A 22,902-nucleotide genomic window follows, 5' to 3' on the forward strand; every position below is an offset into this window, starting at 1 on the left:
TTCCTTAACACATCATCGACAAACCCATCGACCATACATGTGCGATATAGAACAAACGTCTCCTCGTCCTAGAATAAAATCCTTCATGTTTCCAGATCAGGATAATTCAACAGAAATAAGGAAACGAAAGATTCGAGATGATTTTGTCCAAATGACACAGAAACGAAAACTCATATACTAATATATCGTTTTCATGACAATGAACGTTAAATCAGTGAAACGTATTTTTGGTATTTAAATGTCGTATGGCCCAAAATGCATCGTCACGTTTTAGTTGTTTAGCGAACAACCGTTTTATACGTTGAGGGTAAACAATAATTTGACAATTGTCTCTCTTCGGATATCGTCTACTGTTGGGCAAGTTGAGATACAAATATTTCAGACCTTGAAAAACTAAATGCTCTCTTAACGCTTTGCATTTAATGGCCTTCACATTATTTGTAATTCGATGTTCTCTTTAAAAGACTGATGGGAATAAACACATGTGAAATATAACAGCACTTAATTACATAGTCCACCCTGTGAAGCGCTGAATACTTTTCGATTGATTGCAGGTTCACATCGTATGACCATGGATCTTAGTTTAAACATACGTTAAAAAAGTAGCTGACGTGAAAGCACAGATTAACTGTACATCTCGTGACACACTTGTTCTCGACAAGGTAAATGAGCGTAGGAATAGCCGTGCACGTGAAACCGAAAAATGTCTTCGTGGTGTCAAAAACTGAAATTAAAGAATTGCGTGAAAATAAACCATGACACATAAAAACACATGTAAAATACACGTTGAAGCTGAAAATGTAAAAAAGATATAAAAGGCCAAGAGCCTTGTTTGCTCCTCTCACCGATGCTGCGCTGTCCTCATTCTTCATGTGTTCTGCTATGAAAGTTACTGACTCTATGGCCTCCTGCACGTCCTTGGGCCATCTTCTTCTCAGTCGCGGCGCTGTGTGCTGGTCAATAGTAGGAACCAGCTCTTCGTGGATCGGTCGACCAAAGTCCGTTGGCCTTTGGGGTTCGAAGCCGGGACCTAAGTTCATATGTCTGTTTTCACCAGATGTGTCCCGAACTTCAATCCCGTTACATGTCCTAACAACTACTTTTTGTTGCATTCGTTCGGGTTCTTGCTGTGGTCTACGCATAACAAGAAGTTTAGGCAGAATGTTTAAGAAAACTCGTCGAACCCATGGTGCCATGGTATGAGTAGAAGGTGACCTAAAGTGTACATTTAGAACAATAACAGTCACAATAATAGACAGTGTAACAAGAATCATTGTAAAAAGAAGGTATTTCCCAATAAGTGGGACATCGATGGATGTTGGAGGAATAATCTCGGCGAGCAGCAGGAAGAACACGGTCAATGAGAGCAGGATAGAGATGCAGAGGGTAACCTTCTCCCCTGAGTCTGATGGCAAGTAGAACACAAGAACGGTCAGGAACGAAATGGCAACGCAGGGAATAATTAGATTGACGGTATGGAATAAGGTTTTTCTTCTGATCGTTACTTCGAATGTAATGTCAGGATATGGTTCATTACAACAAGGGTACGTTCTTGTGTTCTTCCTGGCAGATACGTCCAAAATGTCCCATTCCACACTAGGATAGAAGTCCCTCAAATCCACGCCCTGGGGGATAGTGGCACTGGGACCTTGTGTGTTGGAACACATATGGACTAGATCTACTTGGTCGCCGTCATATGTCCAGGACCCGAACTTCATTGAGCAATTTTGAACGTCAAATGGGAAGAACTTGACATTGATAATGCAGGAACTCTTATAGATAGCTGGAGGTTCCCACACCACTAGACCATCGGGATGGAGGGTCGCCTTCGTCATCAACGTCACCTCGTAGTTGCCGTCGGCACTGGAAATAATAGACGACATCATTTCACGAGACAAGGTTACCCTCAGCAACTCCGGCCTGCACCCATCGCTAATGGCTACGAAAGTTCTACTTGCTACATCGGGATTCAAACTGATACAAAGCAGTTGGCTAAGAAGAGACACTACAAGAGTATAGTTATCATTATCTCTAAGTGTTAGTACCTTGACGAACGCCATACAATACCAAGTGAAAGAAATGGTAAATAAGACTAACATCAGTGTTAGATTACATTGATTGTTTTTGGAATTTATTTTTTGAACTGTCTCAATTTTGAAGAAATCACATTTAGCACTGCCCGCGGAGGAAGTGAAATGCCCCGCAATGCCCGCAATGGCCACATCTCACGGGCCTGCAGTTTTATCATGTGTTCTAGTCAAGCGTTAGTTTCACATTTGACTGACTCTTTGCTTTGTAATATATTAAATGATATGCATAATATTGTATAGAGCTCTGGAAAAAGAGATCACACCAGAATATAGAGTTAGTATAATAACATCAGAACATCAGAAGACTAAGACTATAACACACGGCCAAGGATCCCTGTAAGTACATCATCATTTTTGTGATGGAATTATTTATAACAATGTCTTTGTTCCTTATTTCTCTTATGGGGAAAATGAATTCTATAGAAGCAATCATTATCCATTTTACGTCAATGTCATTCTTGTTTTCATTATATTTAAAGATCATCAACTTCCACTTAAAAGGATCCTTTCATAGACATTGTTCATATATGAGACCTTACTTAATAAACACACAAAACTAATCTGTTCTTTCAAATACAATTCCAGACACCAATGCGGATTGTACAAAACATGGACAGAGAACGCAACACAATAACAATTATGGCACAATGTTGTGTTCGTAAAATAAAATATAAGCCATTTGCTTCACACGATAAACAATGCATACAGTGCTCTTGAAATGCTGAATTTACTGTTTCAAAACAGTAATGTTGAAACACTGAAAGCTAAAATGAAAAGAAATGAATTATACACAAAATCGTTTTAACATGAACATGTTTCTGGACCAAAGAGAAATATAATAACATACATGAAACACGGACGTTATAAATTACCCGTTCGCTTATCAACCATGTGTAATCATTTAAATGTATCATAATTTCGTGTCCGTGGTCTGAGCTTATTCTTGTAAATGTGACCAACACTGACGTTCCTTTACGTTTCCTTATACCGAGAAATGGGGTCTACCAAGAGCGTCTATCAATGCTATCTTCATCAAGAGGACGTGCCAATCTGTTTAATATCTGTTATCCACAGACATAATAATGAACATGTTCGCGAAGGTAGTCCTCTCCACCTAATCGGTCTTAATACTAGCTGTCTGAAGTAATGTTTTTGTCTAGACTCAGTCTCTATTGTGGGAAGTCTGCAAATGATCTGAAATTGTCAATCCCCAAAGTAAACACTCCATGAAAAGTTGGCAAGTTTCTAGGAGGATTCTGTCACCTCAGATCGTAGAGAGAACGTGGGTAAAGTTCATTAACTCCAGGTATCTGACATTAATAGAACAGGCAATCACTGGTTTAATAAGTATGACACGTAGCTTACAATCTGGTCGGAACCTCTAGGCCAATAAATTGGACAGAATGACTTGTGTGTGTAATCTTATCCATGAACAGTCAAATAAGATGAAATATTTTTTTCACCACGTAGTCATTAACAGAACTACCTCGTTAATCCAGACGGTACCGTTCCTCTTAGATACATAAATACGTCCTAATTTGATCGTCCGGAAGGTGGGGTTTCCGGATTAACGGGGTCCAGACTGACATAAGGTTTCACTGTATTGCTAATGTGAACAGAAAGCAGCTAAAGAGAATTAAGGAGAAAATATCAAAACTATTATATCTATCGAACAATCTATCTGCATGTATGTAGAATATCTAAATATCTACGTATCTACCTCTATTACTATCTATGGATAACTGGAAGTCAAACGCATACTAAAAGTCAGACTAAAAGGCAGAATCGTGTTCACCTGCAGCTAATAACTTCGAATCAACAAATCATGAAACGAAAATTGGTTGATGTGTACCGTATCTGGCAATCTGAGTGCCAACATTGAACAAAATCGCGTGTTCATGCGTAGCGCCTCCAACAAACACAAATATGTAAATAACAGCAACACCAGATTCATAGAAATTAACATCTCATAAAATGTTCGTGTACAAAATTATCAATATCAACATAGATGTAAGCATGTAAAAATATTCAATTTGACGTCCATTTTGACGTTTGGGTTTGGCCCGCCCACGTTACTCACTTATTGAAAAGCACAATCTCTGGGGTCCAAATTGCTTTTACAGGAACCTCCAGTCTGTCGAGACCACCATATTCCGAGGGAGTCCATGCTAGGTTGTAGTCTTCCCACACCTTTCATATACAACAGTCGGGCGTGTTAACTTTATACAGTCGTGTGTCTACTCGAACTAAAAGATGTCGAAAATATGTAGAAATATTCGTAGCAGGCAGGAACATTATGTCAGAGGTCAAGGTTAAGGTGAGGATATTGCTTGAAGGTCAAGGTAAAGATGAGGTTACTTTAGGTTCAAAGTAGTGAAGGTGTCACTTAGCAGTCAAGGTTAGGGAAGGCGTCAGAAAGGCGAGGTTGGAGCGTTGATGGAGGAGAACGATGCGGAGTAAATCCAAGATCCCTGTCCATGCCATTAGTAAAGAAGTCGGATTCATAGAATTAGAGAGTAAATCTAACTCTTTGTTAGTCCAGTGCAGTTATAGCGTGACTTACCGAAGTAAAATGGACGCCTGCTGAGTTCACAGAGGGTATTATTATTCCACATTCTCACTGATGTGCATTTTCGCATTAAAAAAAAAATATATAAGCTGATTCTGCCAAGCCAAAAATCGCAGAATAATACATTTTCTCCAAGTCTTGTTTTTAACTTTCTTTATGAACAAAAGACAACTACTAAAATGTGCAATATGTCAGCATGAATTATTCATAAGCTCAAAACTTACCTTATGCCTGTCCAATGGGCTACAATGCTAAGCAATGTGCAATTTACCACATACGGAGACATTACATCACAACATCTCTGTGACAACAGTCGGCCACACCGAGTCACTTACTTATTATAGAGAACAATATCAGGAAGCCATATGTCCTTTGATGGGACATACAGTCTGTCCACTCCCCCGTATTCCGAGGGGACCCATGTGAGCTTTCTGTCGAACCATTCCTGGTATGCGTTAGGTAGAAATAAAGCAGAGGTAAGACGCCACTCTCCACACAGCACATTAAGAAGGAATGAAATAAGGACGCAATAGAACAATACATCCTTTCCCAAAGACCAATTGTCAAACGTGCTGAAGAAACGGTTGTTTACACAGATTAATGGGATGAGAAACGTGTTGTTTTTTATTTATCACGATGGGAATGAAAGAATATGACAACCTTTCAAAAATAGTTAATATAGATATTAAAATACATCCCTGGAAACGAAAGGTGAGCATGATAACAATTGTTACAAACATTACACAAGAACATCCTCATGTTCAATGCATAAATCCATACAATTTCATTGCTGGCATGTGACAATACAACATCCATCAGGAGAAGTGCACCTTGTGACATTGGTTTACAGTGCGACAGAATGACTAAAATGGACATAATTCAATGTGCTTGTCATGCACACAGCGGAGGATTCAATCGACTCAACAGCAATGTTCTACCATAGAATGAGTTGGACACTGTCGCATACCTTCACAAGAATCCTTTCGCCTTGACTCTCTTCGACGAGCACTGACGACATTATATTAGGTGATAAAGCTTTATTATGGGGAATAAACAGTCTCACACGCTCCAGTAAATGTCCGATAACAAACCTTAATAAGAATTTATAGTCACAATATTCTGATTCGTGTTTTTCTCCTCTTTGGCCTGACAGGATGACGAGTACTATTCAGAAGGTAGTGCCACATGAGGACTCGACCGTTTCAATTTAAGTGATTATTAGTAACACTATTTCCACTAATACTTTAAGGCGTGTGTGGCATTTACAAATATCTTGCAATGACCTGACGCAAAATAAGAATGACACGTGCAAACATTTATTGCACTGCCGATTTGAATGTGTATATTTAACCTACACTACAAACTGTCATTTGTCTGAAAAGAAAGACAATTGAATGTTTCTATAAACTCATTCCGTTGATGATAGTTGTACTTTTTTTATATAAAATCATAACATAGCGATCGATACCTGAAGCAGCAATGTAATCCGCGAGATGATATCATTCACGAAAACAGTATCATTTATAACATAAAATTATTATCACTGTTACGTGTCTTGAATAATTTAGTGAAATGAGTATGTTAAGGTTGAACACTGTTTAAATTAAAAAAATGAGTCAATAAATACAATCGCTTGTGTTAATAGTTATTTATACCGAAATTGTCAAAGCGGTCAAAGTGTTATCTGAGACGTTGCTCTCAATGTGTAATGTTCCCAAAGTCAGGTGGGGTGTTTTACATATATTTCTCCATGGATAAAGCAAATATTGTCAGCAGTGCTCGCAAAATAAGGAAAAAGCGAAAGGGTGATTCAAATCGACATTTCGGGGGTTTCTTTCTGTGCTGTTTGGAGATGTGATAGTAATAACTCCCATGCAAGTAGACAGATTATTAGTGACACAAGCCAAGTAAAATAGAATTAAAAGCAGTCATTGAGCGGAAGCAGGAGCTAGGTCATACAATGCTTGATTATACAGTGGTTGGATTAGTAAACAGAGACATTTCAAACATTCATTGACGACATGCATGGGGATACTTTCAATGTTTCCAGTTTCTGGAGTTGCATTGTGAATAACTTTACCACTATTCGTACTTAAAAACGACTTATCAACGTGGTTACTCATTCATCATGTGTAAAAATGTGTCACCTGTTTTACTTGTCAGGTCGATCAAATTATAGCCCTAAATTACAATACAGTCGTTAAACAGAACAAAATCTATTAATCATACCAGATGCTTTCCAACCCAGTGTGAATAAATTATGAACTGTTAACATTTTGACATATTGCATGTATATCATCTGAAGAAATTTCGACCTAATCGCCATGTTTGTCAAATTAATCTTGACATTTACCAGAATATGTCTTTAAAAATGATCTGGTTGGAATTCTTCCTTGAATATTACTGAACAAAAGAGCACAGTATCAACATGGTTGTCACGTAGTGCGTGCAAAAAGACATCGATGGAATGCGTGTTCAGAGCAAACCTCAAACAAGAGAAGGATGGTATCTGGAAACACTAATATTGAGATGGAATCAATCACTTTAAATTTTCCAAACTGTCAGTACCTGACATTAAAGTGTGTGTATTGTAAGACCCGGGGGACATTGCATGGACCGATAAGCTGGGAAGCATGGGTATCTGATTGGATCGTGTTCAGTCGACATTTTCAGAGGATGTACATGACCAAATGCTATGTAAAGACCTCATCAATTTAAGAGGTGTGGAACGCAAAGTCTCCATCTAGGTCAGATGATGAGGATTTATGCTTAGGTTGTTATCTAATCTCGCTCCGCTGAGTGGAACAAAGACGAAAATGAGGCAAATATCACAGAAATTGGATAGGAGTTTTGCAATGTAGTTTCCACTCAGTATCAGAGATATCTCGCGTATATTCAAGTATTTTACGCGTGATAGAAAGACGTTTAGCTCCATAATGTCCGTTCAATTTCGCTACACAGTGCTGAAAAGAAGACTCAGTGCATGAATAAGGTACAAAGAGAAGAGTGATAGGCAGTAGACGAGAGAGATACCACCAAGGGAATACCCACACAATCCACAACTACATGGATGAATTACTACTGTTAGCAGTTCCATGCCAAATATATGAGACATCTTTATGCACAAAATCAATACTTGATCACAGTATTTAATGGCATGTTGGTATTTTACATTACGACACATCGTAGTTATAAATGATAACAATTAAAGCAATGAGCATAACAATGTTTGGATATCAGCTTATACGGTTACTGATCAAGATAATGAGAAGATCTACTTGTAAGAACTTAAATTTTTGGTAGATATGGCAAATCAGCTAAACCATCCTGTTCTTATTCTTGTAAGAGCCACGATTAATTCAGTAAAAGATACAAACTGCAACGTCTAGCGTGAATAGAAGTTGATGTCACCTGTCTCAACCAGACGTTGGTCGTCATCACCTGGTTCTTCTCATCCTGAAAACAGAGGAGCAGACATGAGCACCTGTTGCTATAAAGTGGGGCACAGCAGTCGTAGAATAAAGTACCACTAGGTCATGGTCTGCGATATTGCATTGTTGCATTTTAATTAACGCCGGACATTAAGATTGTGTTCACATTGTACTGATATGGGAAACCGGGAAAGTACTCACTCCAGGGGCGCCTAGTTCCTATAGTCCCAAGACAAAGTGGTTTGGGGATTACATTGTCCTCCTAAGGCAAGATCTGGGGCAGGGCAGACAAACCACTGTCTACAATGTAACGGGGGAGTCAAACCACTGTCTACGATGTGACGGAGCAGACAAACCATTGTCAACAATGTAACGGAACCGGAACAAACCAGTTCCTACATTATGACGAAGAACGACATTGTCTGCAATATGACGGAGGCGAGAAACCAGTGCCTACAATGTAAACTATAATGTTAGGATAAACCAGTACCTGCACCAGTGTCTGCAATATGACGGAGGAGGCAAACAAGTGTCTGCAATATGACGGAGGAGGCAAACATGTGTCTGCAATATGACGGAGGAGGCAAACATGTGTCTGCAATATGACGGAGGAGGCAAACAAGTGTCTGCAATATGACGGAGGAGGCAAACAAGTGTTTGCAATATAACGGAGGAGGCAAACATGTGTCTGCAATATAACGGAGGAGGCAAACATGTGTCTGCAATATAACGGAGGAGATAAACCAGTGTCTGCAATTTGGTGCGATCAGACAAACCAGTGGCTGCAGTGGCTGCAATGTGACGGAGAAGACAAACCATTGTCTAAAATGAAAGGAGAAGACAAACCATTGTCTACAATGAAAGGAGCAGACAAAGGAGACAGAGAAGGTGCCCACAATATAACAGAGCAGACAGCTACAAACCTGTACATTGTAGTTTACAATGGTTCAGGTAAATCTTGTAATGAAAGATGGATGAACCAAAGTTATTTCAGCTGGAGGTAAAACAATACGTGATCCAATTCCAAAACATTTTTGTCATCCGATACTGAATGACTGTGATAGATACAGCGCAGTATGGGGCCGAAATGAAGATGGTAAAACTTTAATTAAGTGTAGAACCCGACTCTCCACGACAGAATCAATGTGAGTCCGCGACACTTGGTAGAAAGCTGCACCAAGTCAAGTGTACAGAATGGAAGTTTCAATGAGTTCTGATCACCTGATTTCTCTGCGAGATGGACGCTTAATCAAATGTATGCAATGTGGAGTAAAGGAGATTGACCAGAGGCGATTGACCGGAGGAGAAACATTGTGTGACACGACTATAGGACTGGGCGTTCAATATTCAATCTATGAGGACACAAACCGCATGAATAAGTCAGATACTCTGCTATAAATACTGTTAACTTTACACGGAGATCCGACAGTCTTAAACACATAAGAAAATGTTGCTGAGCTTTGAAAATGCAAAACTCTAGAAGTTAGTTCGTCTTATCCGAATTTCGATACTCACATAAATGTTATAACAATAATATCGACGTACGTCAGTGAAAGTGTGATACAAGTTTCAATAATTGCGTTGGCAAAAATCATGATTATTGACTGAATCAAGGAGTCAAAAGCATATACACACTCGCTGATTAATTGTAGCACTGATGTCCTCTGCATATATCGTTCAAGAGAACAAAACATTTCTTCGAGATAATCGAGACTGATTTTTCCCTGGTGTTGACGTTTTATATCCATATTTACAAAATGTAAACTTCATCCTACCTTGGCATTCATAAGAAGAAGATACAGAAAGTGAATTCCACTTACTACTTTGTATAATATTCAAGCCATTTTTTTCCTAATTATTAAACAACGAAAGACGTCAGCCTTCCCCAATATGAATTTCTGTATAGAGCTAAGGACAACAAATGATATATCGATTATTGACAAAATATTTGACAGCGGTTTGGAAGCAAACTAGACAATCAACTGATGGACCTCATCGCGGTCACTGTCTACTAACGTTATGCTAAATCATGGCTGCGATTTCTATTTGAAATACAATACTCATATTTGGGACACTGACTTTCCGTCTAGGACACTATACGATTATGTGTCATGAAATGCGCCTCATTAAGACGAATTAGCACTGGAGAGTACGTAGAAATAGAACGCGTCATATTAAGCATGAATCTTCGTGATGCATCTCCTTCCAATTAGCCTAATGTCTGTACATGAATGCATTGGTTGGTCGTCCGAAGGCTAATTTAATATGAACCCCAAATTGAAGGTGATGACCCTAATAAACGACAATTGTCTGCTTTGAAGGGTTATGTTGACGGTTATTTGAGTAGCCCATGCAGTATTCGAAAGGTTGACCACTCCTGTAACAATGAAAAGACGTTATCAGTGTCATCAACCACTGCTAATTTCATGATAAATTTTAGACAAGCATCAGGCTGTAGCAGTCTGTCCCTGTCGTCTTTTATAACTAGCATAACTGAGCGTAACATATAGTTGTATGAATATGAATGTACTATTATTTCAACTTATGATCCTTACACACAAAGTTGAACAAAGAGGTATCCTACTACTGCCACTACTATTGTGAAGATAGTGAAAATAAAAGACGCCAACGTCAGAGAACAATGCGTGTCGATTATCTGCCGAACAGATTTTCCATAAGCGAAATAGTGATGAAAATTATATGATTCAGCGTTGAAACCAGGTGTTCGCGAAAGTTAGTTAATTAACCGTGTGAAGAACAAATGCTGATAAACCGACCTTTGCCTTATCCGAGTGTACATCTTCAGGTGACATGCACCTGTATATATGGGGCCCTGTCAAAGAGCCTGCCCCCCGTCGCACTAGGTCTATATTCATATAAATTGACAGAACACTGCATTTTGCTTTTAGTTTAAAATGTGTTTGAACTTAGGCATGACTTCATTAGTGGTGCATCCCACATAAAGGACAGCCTTGCATTTCCCTCGTAGACACCGTATCCAGTAATCTTGACAAGAGACGTCTTGCGCAAAGTTCAAGAACGGCGCCTCAAATGAAGAATTCTCGTGTTAAATTACGTATTCAAATTACCACAAGTGCTTGATCAAAGAGACCCTAGTCACAGAACTGGCAGGGGACTCTCAGATTACCATGTTGTTTCCTCAAATACCACAAAAAATAGGCTGACATTTAATCGAATAAATCTACACGATTAATTCCAAGTAGAAGTCACCCCAGTTCGACACGATATCAATCTATTGACGCGGCAACTTTTGATGTCAGGAGATCCCAGTCTTCGGAAAGTTAAGGGAGACAGAAATCCCTGCTTATTGATCTTAACAGAGAAAGCTTGAGTGAATGTGACAGAAGCAACAGGTCTGTCAACACAATGAACAAAACGGATGAACAAGACCCTGCAATTTGCATAAGTTCTGCATCTGTTAGTCCTGCGCTAACGGGCGAGATCATGGCGGCCCCTCGTCAAGCTAATCAACTGAAGAAGTGACTTGCTTTGAGCAGCAACACTGTCCATTGAAATGAGATACTTCCCTTTTCTTCAGGGATATTATAGGACTTCGTTTGTCAAAATAGTCACTAATCAAATCGCAATATCGACGCTTATAGCAATTGACATAATTGGATATAAATTTGAGCAGGTATCGGGTCAACTTAAGAATGAGTACATATAGTGGAAACGTTCCAACATTACCTTCGGAAACTGATGATTGAGGAGGGTTTTACTCGCGCGTGTGTGTGTTTGTGGAGTGTGCGTGGTGTGTGTTTGTGGAATGTGCGCGTGGTGTGTGTGTGTGTGTGTGTGTGTGTGTGTGTGTGATTAGGCTTCACACATTCATATATTATACCCATGTTGGGAGTAGAAGCCGGGCCTTCGTCAAGCGAGTTAACGCAATCACAAACTTACCCACCCGCCACACACACCTTTGTACACTAACTTACGTGACATGTAAGACCAAGGCTGTAGTGGTGAATTCAACAGGTTTATGAAGGTGTTCGACTCATCAGGTGTTCGCGTAATACGTGTAAAATGTATCACATGAACATCGCCTCGACGAAAATATATTAGTCAAATTTCATTTATATAGTTTCATGTGATTATTTATAACATGCATGTAACTAATCATGCAAATATTTCAATGTGAAGCACGATGTGATCAATATACTGAACCGCAAAAGAAACGTCACCCCAAGTAACATTGCATGAAAAGTTTTCATTTAAATATCTGGGTCAAATTCAAAGTTTCTAAAATTTGACATTACCTTGTCCGGAAAAATGAAATTTGATGATTAAAAAACAAAGCAGATGATAATAAAACCGATCGTCCAAACGCATCACGGCAACGCCAATGGTAGCCCGATGCACGTGAGTTCCGTGCAAATTGAAACATTCATTCGTTATTGAATTGCTACCACATGCCAAGATTGCTAAGCTGGACAAACCTCGCGACAATAGCCAATGCATTTCAAGTCCACGTAAGGACAATATACAGGCTCCAGCAACGGTACCAGACCACCAACACTATAGATGACCGACCACGTTGTGTAAAACCAAGGGTTTCCACTCGACGGCAGGATCGTCAGATTGTGCGACATCATCATCAAGATCGCTTTGTTACTGCTCGACAGACCATGGGGACACACCAACGACCCATTAGTGCGGACACCGTGCGTCGACGATTGACGAGCAGACACCGCCACTGTCACAGGCCACACCGAGGACCCATTCTGATCGCCGGGACCGTCTTCAGTGGGCACCACAGCACCAGCGTTGGCGCCGCCAGCAGTGGAGAAGAGTGTATCTCAACAGTTAGTGTATCTCAACAGCAGGTGGCAAAGTGAGAGAAAGTCTGGCGACGCCGTGGAAAACATTATTCGGGTGTTTGTGTTGTCGAGAGAGACTCGTGGGGTGGTCTGAGCATCATGGTGTGGGGTGGAATTGGTCTTGCACAGAGGGTCGGTCCTGTGGTCTACCAGAACATCGGTACAGGGAGAGGCAATGGTGTCACAGCAGCTCGATACATTGATCAAGTCTTGAGAACACACGCCATACCTGATTTGGCACGTCGCCGCAACCACGAGTTTCAGCATGATAACGCCCGTGCCCACACTGCGAGAACAACAAGAGACTTCCTCCAGCAGAACGGCATCAGAACCATGCAGTGGCCTGCCCTCAGTCCTGATTTAAATCCCATTGAGCGCCTTAATTTGGGACGAGATTCAAAGACGACTGAATGACGTCCGACCAAGGCTTTCCAGATACAGTTTACATTCAACGTTTCAGAAAGCAAACAACTCGAAATACACAACTTCACTTCGAGATAACCGTAAATTCGACACATCAGATTTTGACACAAACGTGTTGGAACATGGGGACAGATTTGAATATTTGAAAAATAAAGATAATATTCCATAAAAAAACATCACGAAAATTAAATTGGTTTTGTTGTAAGAGTGCGCAATAAACATGTCTCTGAATCATCGATACAAAACGGCTATCGATGACGTCTAAATAAAGTTGAGCTAATGGTAAGGGCAACATATGCTATGGCTGTTGTTTGGACATAGTCAACGGCAAAGTTCGTGTTCTTCAAACAGACAGGCGTTCGAGAACTTGAATTTGTCTTGTGTTTCTGGTTGCTCTCTTGCCATGTCCGCCGTGCGTGCTGGTGAATCTGTCCCGACTGATTAAGTGGGAAACGTTGTTTGTCGCCTGCATTTGTCATGGAATCTAGCCTGCTACTTCCCCATTCATTTCAATTACAAGGCTACTTCACTTGTACCTCCATCGACTGTTCAATTTAATCCAAACTTTTTGCTCAATTGGCTTAGGTCAGAGAAGCAAGCGATATTAAATGGCGAAAAAGCAAGGTTCAAAAAGCAAACCCTTTGACGCCAACTCACTACTCTACATTGATGTACATGGGATCACGCCGCAAAGCGTCGGAATGAGTCCACAGTATTAAAAGAAGGTGATGGATTGAGCAAGATTAAGTCCAAATCAGCTGTACATATTTGCATAGCGGATTACAAACTACTCGACTTTCCTTGACACGTAAATCTTCGAGTCGGAACAGGCAAACTAGCCTCCAAGTTAATATTAACTTTGCGTTGTCTTTGGATTGTGAGTTCCCATGGGAAACATCGAGATATCGCCTCATTAAACAAAGAAAACCTCTTTAATCAGTTATTTCGTTCGAGACATAAAATGTGCTTAGGTCTCCGTCTGAAATATTTTACAATAAGTGAGTGGGTGGGATCTTACGCCTCTTTTAGCAACATTTCAGCAATATCACAGCGGGGGACACAAAACATGGGCCACAAAACATGGGCGTGTCACATCTTACACATGTGGGGAAAAAAAGTTTTAACCACCAGGCTCTCCCCCCCAAAAAACAAAACAAAAACAAAAACAAAAACAAACCCAAAAAACCAACAACAACAAAACAAAACAAAAACAAAAACAACAACAAGAACCCGAAAATACAAAAACAAAAACGTATCAAAGTATTCAAAGTTTGTCCCTTGCACTCTACTAGTTTGGTCTTCTGTAACGTTCCACATATCAACTCGTTATTCTAATCGGAATAATAATCACACTTATTATATATGATATTCAATCACACTTAAAGGAGTAAAAGTTAAATTCATGTTATAGGACTTGAAGTATAATATGAAGTCAATGAAACTGTTTTGTGGCGGGTGCCAGCGGTGGTGCAGGATACGCTTACCTTGTCGCGAACACCTGGTGTCATCACTCTTTGACAATGATTCATAAACACCCTCGTGATGTAGTCAGAATCGTACAGTCGACTCTGCTTTCTTATGAATGTGCAAGTGTTTTGTCGTGTTTATTGTAAAGAGTGTGAACGGGGTTTTACTTAATCGGTTTGTATGACCACGCTTACACTAGATGAACCGGTGGTTGATAGTGTGAGCTATTCACGAGACCAGTTACAATGTAATACCATTAACAACCAAAATGTACATTTGCCGAAATTTCTTCACCATATAATTCACCCATTAATCAAATATCCATACTCCGATCCATACATGTATTTCAGAGTCCTTAAGACAGCCACTTAACAAGGTTATTATATGTATGTATGTATGTATGTATGTATGTATGTATGTATGTATGTATGTATGTATGTATGTATATGTTTATGTTCGTTTCTACAAATGTGACTAAGATACAGTTGTGCACATCAACAACAGATAGTGGACGCGTGCATATTGTCAGAAAGACCCTAAAGCTTAATTCAAACAGCAAAGCTCTACATATTACATTAATATCTTAATATCATACATGTTTGTTCATAACATCAGACACGTCATCAACATCGCTATAAAATACACACGTATTCATTTGTCCATTGAATATTCCCATCGAACTATTTATTCATGGAATTGTCCCGTATTGTAATTCTATAATCAACACATACAGTACTTAGACAGCACCAAATGTAGACACAAGAACTGATATCAACAAAGACTAACACTTGTGGACAGATCGTGTGAAGAGATTGATCGATGTATCGCAGATTGCAAGATTTGATGTAGTTAATCAATGCTTGGCATCACGTCTTATTATTCCTGTCTTATACTAGCATTGATTTCACACTGCAAGACCGTCTCTCCTAATCCAAGTGCTACTTTTAAAACCTCTTAATCTAATTAACATCAGGAATTGATTGCTCTCGGGACAACTTTAAAAGAATTGATCAGTAGAGGTTTCACATCTGGTGATGAGTTAAAACGATGAAGTTCTTTTATTTGTCCAACTTGGTCCGATTCGTGGCATATAATTTTTTCATGCTGTATTCAATATTTTTTAGTAAACGACAACATATCCAGACTTGTCTATTTCGAAACGGAATCAAGTATAACGAACATGCAACTTATGTGAATTAATCCCATGTATAAAGAAATTACAGTAAACTACGGTGATAACGAACACGCTTATAACGAACTGACGGATATAACGAACTTACTTTTTTGGTCCCGACTATTTACTGTAGTTATGCTGTATATATGCTTATAACGAACAACGGTTATAACGAACTAAAATTAGTAGTCCATATGAGTTCGTTATAAACGTACGTTACTGTATTTAGTAGAAAATTTTATTGAGGTGTAACGTTCGTGTAGTTAGTGTCATTATTATTGTGAATGGGTACCCGAGAAGGTAAGATGTAATGTAACTGGAAACCTTCTAGAACCTCAAAAGGTTGCATACTCCCAAGGGAGATGAGAATGCAATTAGAGTGTACACTGATCCATGGTAATAATAATGAATCCCTGTGAGTATGCATCAATGGTTGGACTCGGCGCATTACAAATATCCATTAATATCATCATCATATCATCATTATTTAGCTATTTTGATTGTAGGACATTCATCATACATACATAACGGGAATGGGTCGATTTGTCCTTGTTGAGGGTAATTTCTTCTGCGGCACCAAACTTTGAAGTTTCAGGGCAAAGAATACAACAGACCAAAGAGATGTTGCTCTCTTACAGCAAAAGGAATATGTTTCTATTCCCCTGACATATAATTCGAAGCAAGCTGTGAACGAAAGGCAAATGAAATACTTCATTCGAAATGAATATACCAAGTTTGTCCCGGCAGAAAAGTTCCTTTTCTATGAGAAAGCTCATACGTACTGACTGTTACATATGGCTGAGGTACCATACTTTGATAATGCACTATTTATGGCAATGGCACCAAAACACAACATCGATGATAAATTTCTATCACTTGAATATCCTAGCACTTTACGACTTTGATTTTAATATGGGAAATCTAGTCGCCGAACACAAGATGTGGTGCTGGACTTTCAATACGTAGGGTACTAGATACAAATCCCGTGATTAAGTCATGCTGGTTTAGTATCATCCCCGATACGGCTGTTTGAAACTAACGAATTGTTTGCAGATGATGAAGATCCACAAGAGCTGTTGGAATAAACCGTTATCGAATCAAAGCAGAAATGTTGAAACCACATTTCTTAAATCGAATTCCTGTAATGAAACACGCTGCATCAAATTGGACCTTATGCCTGTGTTAACGTGTTTCTGACTGTGCAGTCATATCGAAAATGAAGAGTTCAATAACTCTTGCAAATTAATCAATTCTACATCCTGTTAATGACAAACATCAAATGGTTTTAAAAGGAACCATCATGAAAAAGAAATACATGAATAATATTAGTGGGATCTCGCCAAACACAATTGGAATCCGAAAGGGCAGCTCGGGGGTATTCAAATATCATAATCTTCGTTAAATCAAAGCTCCCCTGCGAAAAAGGGGAAGAACAAACAGTCAGACTAATTTTTCATGGACTTTAAATGGAATAAGATTTTCTATCAAACCCCATGGTCTTGGATTTTGTGCATGGCGTGGATGGCAATTGAACATGTGATATTAAACTACCCGACTGCGAGGACATCTAGATGAAAGGTATCATTGAACACAGGGCCTCACATTGCTAATGCACGACCAGTTTGGCGGACACGTCAGACTCGGAGCTGGAAACCATGTTTCGGGTTTCATTTGATGTTTTAATACTCTAAAAATGCGTGGTAGAAAAAGCATCTCCATGTCACAAGAAGTTGCAGGAAGTTCTTAAATCGAAGGCATTTGAATTGAGAACATCCGCCTCATCTTGCTTTGAAACTAGATCTTGGCTTTTCAAATTGACTCAAGGTATTGAACTTTCTGATTGGTCCGTTTGAGCACATCTTAGTATTGATTGGTTTAGATCTAGTGGGTTTCTGTCGACCATGGTTAAGGTATGTTCTCAAGGTCATTGCAATCCCTGGAGCTTGTGTAAATCCATTCTTGAAAGAAGACTGGCAACTTTAAGTTGCAAACTACGCTAACATTTCATGAGCATGATTCACAATGACTTATTGGACGTAACAGAAAACCTATTGAAATAGGTGAACTGTATTGAAACTGCAGACTACAGAAACTATGTTGATACACAGACGTTTGAAATATGCTGATACTGCAGACTACAGAATATAGGTTGATACTGAAGACTATTGAATATACATGATATTCATATTGATATTGACTTGTTAAATACGTTGTGACTGCAGAATATTGAAATATGTTGATGGTAAAGATTATTGAAATATGTTGATACTGTGGATTATTGAATGATGATACCGAAGACTCTTGAAATATGCTTATGCCACAGACTATTAAAATACGTTGATGTTACAGACGTTTGGAAAAATGTTGATGTTGCAGACTGAAGAATATGATAAAATAAAAGATAACCCATGCCACTGGAGAGTCCACGCAGTGCAACAAACCATAAATGTTTATTTGATCTGAATCAGGAGATTGCAGTGTTTGAAGTAATGCAATAATACTCTAAATAACAGTAGTTTTCCAGTTCTTGGATTGTTCACTGACAAAACATTACTAGTGGGAGTTACATCTCATTTTGATTTCCGTTGAGCATATTAACCAGAAAAGTTGTCAAACAACCCCTGTCGGCCAAGTCACACGGAAATGACGAGTATCATAAGACGTCAATACTTGTGTAATCTACTCTGGTAGGTGAGCTCTATCGTCAGCAGTTAATTCATTTCCCAAAACGCTCTTAATCAGCTCTGGGATTTAAGTCCCGGCATATCTGATGAGATCATTAAATTTATAAGTACAAGCTTTATTTCCCACGATTCATTAAAATATCCTTTTCTCGGAGCGCATTTTTGTGAATTAATAATTGGAATTAAGCGGCGCCATGAGCCAGCTTGCTCGACCGAGATGTTGGGCAGCGGGTTTGCATCAGGGGTTAATAGAGAAGCTATGGCCTGTAGCACGGGAATAATTTATGGGTAGCGATCCTATGGCTGATTGTCATGACAGAACGGTGATAGCGATGGGTTTTTACTTTTCCGATTTCCTGCTGTCTAAATGAGGATAGGAGTTCCAGAAGGTTATCGGTGATTCATTGCAATTCTAAAAACTTCACATCGAACATTCCTTCAGTAATATCCAGAGGCTCCTGACGCAAAACCTCCTTGCATATTTGCTCTGATAATAGTCAATGCTCTATGGCTAAAAGCTTCCCGTATGATTCGTTTCTGTTCCACAAAGATGTTATTTCTAGAGCCCAAGCTAGTCTGGACTTTAAGTAGCCATAGCTAAGACCACCACACTTAACGCAGACATAAACGTAACAACGTTCTTATTTGAAATACAGGGGGAACATCGCGTCGATCTCAACTTGCTGTTCGTGATTCGGAAACCACAATTTAATGGAGTGATGCCTTCTGAAGACGAAACAAAAGATATTTGATTGCCTTGTTACATTTTAACCGACCTGACGTTCGCAGACAGACTGGTTGTCCGACCCTACGGACTGACTCACGCAACCGAACTGCTCCGGTTGTCCGACCCTACTGACTGGCGTACGCAACCGAACTGCTCCATTTGTCCGACCCTAAGGAATGACTTACGCAACCGAACTGATCCAGTTTTCTGACCCTACTGACTGACGTACGCAACCGAACTGATCCAGTTGTGTCCGACCCTACGGCACTTGCGTACGCATCAATACTGGTTTAGTTGTCCCAACAACGCCTTCTCGCTTGCTTGCCGTTAGGATTTTGCCGTTACTTTCCTGCAATTATTTTTACATTCACAAGGTACAAATTAGAAGCGGCAGGAATGTGTACGAGAAATGAGCACGTGCAATGCATCAAAGAAAAAATGACATAATAACACTTTCAAGATTCCTAAGCTTCTTTTCAGCCATGCAGTCTTTTCCACGGAAATAACGATATTCCAGTGAAAATCTCATTTTATCCGTCATTAGACGGGGCTTTACTGATCAAAGTGCGTTGCGCATGTTTCATGTTAATTAATGGAAATTGGTGAACATGATTGGGATGTAGACAGGGACTGGTTTGATTATCAGTTCTTCTACTTGGTTTGCTTTTAAATGCACACAAGCGAGTTTGAACTCACGTTGCCAAAGGGATAGCTAGCCACATATACGTACTTACGCATTGCTCAGGACTCTCTGGCAACCGCATGGCGCGTAAACGAAACATACATGCTTATCTTTATTTACATATATTTTCCAATGTTCACTGAAGGCATTCTCATACACAGGTAGAGCTATAGAGAAAATAGCATCATCTGCCTGATAACATAAGGTATGAGTATTAAAGCAAATTAAAATAACATAGAGGCATATTTGGATTTACAATTTCCGCATTCTGCATGTTAACGTTACGTTTTGCTAAATACTATTAGTACGCTACAGAAATATCCTTTCAGTTAACACTGTTACTTTTTTGGTGGTTTATATTTGTTGCATTACGATCGATTCATAATTAAAGTATATTGTAACGACATCAAGCAAAAACGATTACATGCACGCAAGCAGGTCTGTGTGGACGGATGAGAATCAGTGAACGTGTAAAAGGGTGAAGGGCAACGCGAATTTTACGATACGGAGTTTAATGGCTTATCATATATATGGGGCATGGGGAATAGAACAAGAAAGCTGCCGATTGATGTAGCGAGAGTATGTGCTTATGCATGAGTTACGGTCTGGCTTAACGTAAAGATCATATGATCGTATTCAGTCAGTTATGGAAATTAGTATCACAGAGCCTGGCCCGAAATTACTGAAGAATGACTTGCATGTCAATTAGAAAAAAAAATGACTTGACATCAAAAGGTGATTGTGAATAGATCATTAAGACGTGTTTTGATATTTCTTAAAGTAGGTTAAAAAAACAAAAAAATATCGGTGCAAACTTAAATAGATAATGAAATTTTATTTGACAATGAGGTTAATGACTGATTTAATTAGATATAAAATCATAATGATAAGTTAATGATACCTATAATAATCATAATGATATACGTAAATAAACGCGACAAAGCCATTAATTTTTCAAAATTCAGAAGAAACCTCTGCTAAAAGCGCACTCCATTGTTAGATTCCGACTATATCATGAGCATGTGTTTATGAATCATTATCAAATAGTGATGATACCAGGTGTTCGCGAGAAGATGAGCGCATCCTGCCCAATCGGGGACACCCTTCACATACACATGCAAAGGCAAGTAAATTATTCCAAGCAGATGGAGAACAAAATAAAATCAAAACATTCAGGTAACATTTTAATGAGACGCAACTCCGGCACATGCAATCCCCTGGTACAAAACCTAAAAATCACTCAACTAAATTGATGTTCATGCAACGTATTTATACGTAATTCAAATGCACTTACAAATAAGCAGTCTATAAGGGAAGTTTCCTGGTGGACGAAGCAACCCGACTCTATTTAGACGTTTGCATTTTTCGTTTTGTTTCTGATTGACAGGTAAGTTCCCCTTGGTTAGTTTGATTGACACGAGAGCAGCTGGTCCCTGATCGATGCAACTGACAACCTATGACAAGCAAGGACACACGTGTTTACACCATGGGCGAAGGAAACGAGGAGCGGCTAACAAATTACTTTATGTGGACAGAATTTAAAGGTTAAATTAATTCTACTGCCATGCACAGGCCACATGGGTCCATTGTGATTTCTAGCACTGCTACTTTTCAAAAGGACATATATCCTTACAAGAGAATGATTGATGCTGGTCAACAAGTCACGCTGAAATTGGTTGGTGGTACTTGTAGATGAACATTTGATCTGACATTTGACAGTCCCTACAATCTAACACTCGCTACATTCCCATCTGGCAGTCCCAACATGCTTGTTTGTTTGTTTTTTAACACCGCACTCAGCAATATACCAGCTATATGACGGCGATCTGTTAATAATCGAGTCTGGACCAGACAATCCAGAGATTGATACCTTGAGCATCTATCCTCTAATTGGTATACGATGACATGCATCAGCCACTTTAGCGAGCCTGATTACCCGATCCCGTTAGTCGCCTCTTACGACAAGCATGGGTTGCTGAAGACCTACTCTCACCCGGATCTTCACGGATCCCTTGCATTGCAAAGTGTGTCGAAAAAGGTCATTGACTGGGAACCGGGTGTCCGTTGTAGCTCATGTACAGTTGTACTGTTTCACTGTACTGTTTCACTTACATCAGTTAGCTCCAAGAGGGGCCATGGATGCGTGAATTTTGTATTATTACCGTAGCCAGCAATAATTCAGCTATATAACATGATGGTTGATAGTATTACGGTGACATAATGGTTCTAGTCGGTTCTTACGACGCAAGGATGTTAGGGACGTACTCATGTCAAGGAACCCAGAGCACAGGGACTGATTGGGCGATTTTAGGTCCTTCTGTGGGTTGCTATAACGCGATAATACTGATCTAACGACGAACTGACTTTACTCCAGGAACCCGATGATACATACATTTAAACCAGCTAAATATTATAATGCGTGTATTCATAGTACTACCTCAATAAATTCCTTATGTTAACACAATTATCTTTACGTGCAGTTCTTTACATTTTGCCATCCTACTATAAACTTGTCACGCGATATACCAGTGTCCTGATACACTTTAATCGCGGATTCCGTGAACTTGTCGTGATCTCACAATATTCGCTGATCAGATCCACGTTCACGTACAAAGACGACTTATGGCGTTCACATAATGGTTGGCAATGTTGCACACCACATTTAGTGACATAATTCTCCAGCGGTTAGCGAGTGGTTGATTACCCGCCTGTACTATGAACCAAACTGTTACTGCCTATGGTATTTATCATAACGAAACGTCGTACACTCAAGGAAAGCTGGGAGGTATTCTGAATATATCAGTACTTTTACAATTT

General features: G+C 39.4%; 1 protein-coding gene across 2 annotated transcripts in view; it reads right to left on the reverse strand.

Moving 5' to 3' along the window:
* The window catches only part of LOC139456291 (acetylcholine receptor subunit alpha-like 1), a 40,418-nt gene that overhangs the window by 12,459 nt on the left and 5,057 nt on the right, over window positions 1-22,902 (reverse strand). The window contains exons 2-4 of one of the 2 annotated variants that reach the window (XM_071237951.1): window positions 8,071-8,115; window positions 4,171-4,280; window positions 846-1,863 (exon numbers count right to left, since the gene is read on the reverse strand). In XM_071237951.1, the coding sequence (XP_071094052.1) occupies window positions 846-1,863; window positions 4,171-4,280; window positions 8,071-8,115 (1,173 nt within the window). Of the gene's footprint in view, window positions 1-845; window positions 1,864-4,170; window positions 4,281-4,994; window positions 5,105-8,070; window positions 8,116-22,902 lie in introns of both variants that reach the window. The other variant, XM_071238026.1, reaches the window with a different exon arrangement.

This window comes from Haliotis cracherodii, unplaced genomic scaffold (genome assembly GCF_022045235.1).
Source record: "Haliotis cracherodii isolate W230 unplaced genomic scaffold, xgHalCrac1.p SCAF_1, whole genome shotgun sequence".
In the NCBI taxonomy this organism is placed as follows: domain Eukaryota; kingdom Metazoa; phylum Mollusca; class Gastropoda; order Lepetellida; family Haliotidae; genus Haliotis; species Haliotis cracherodii.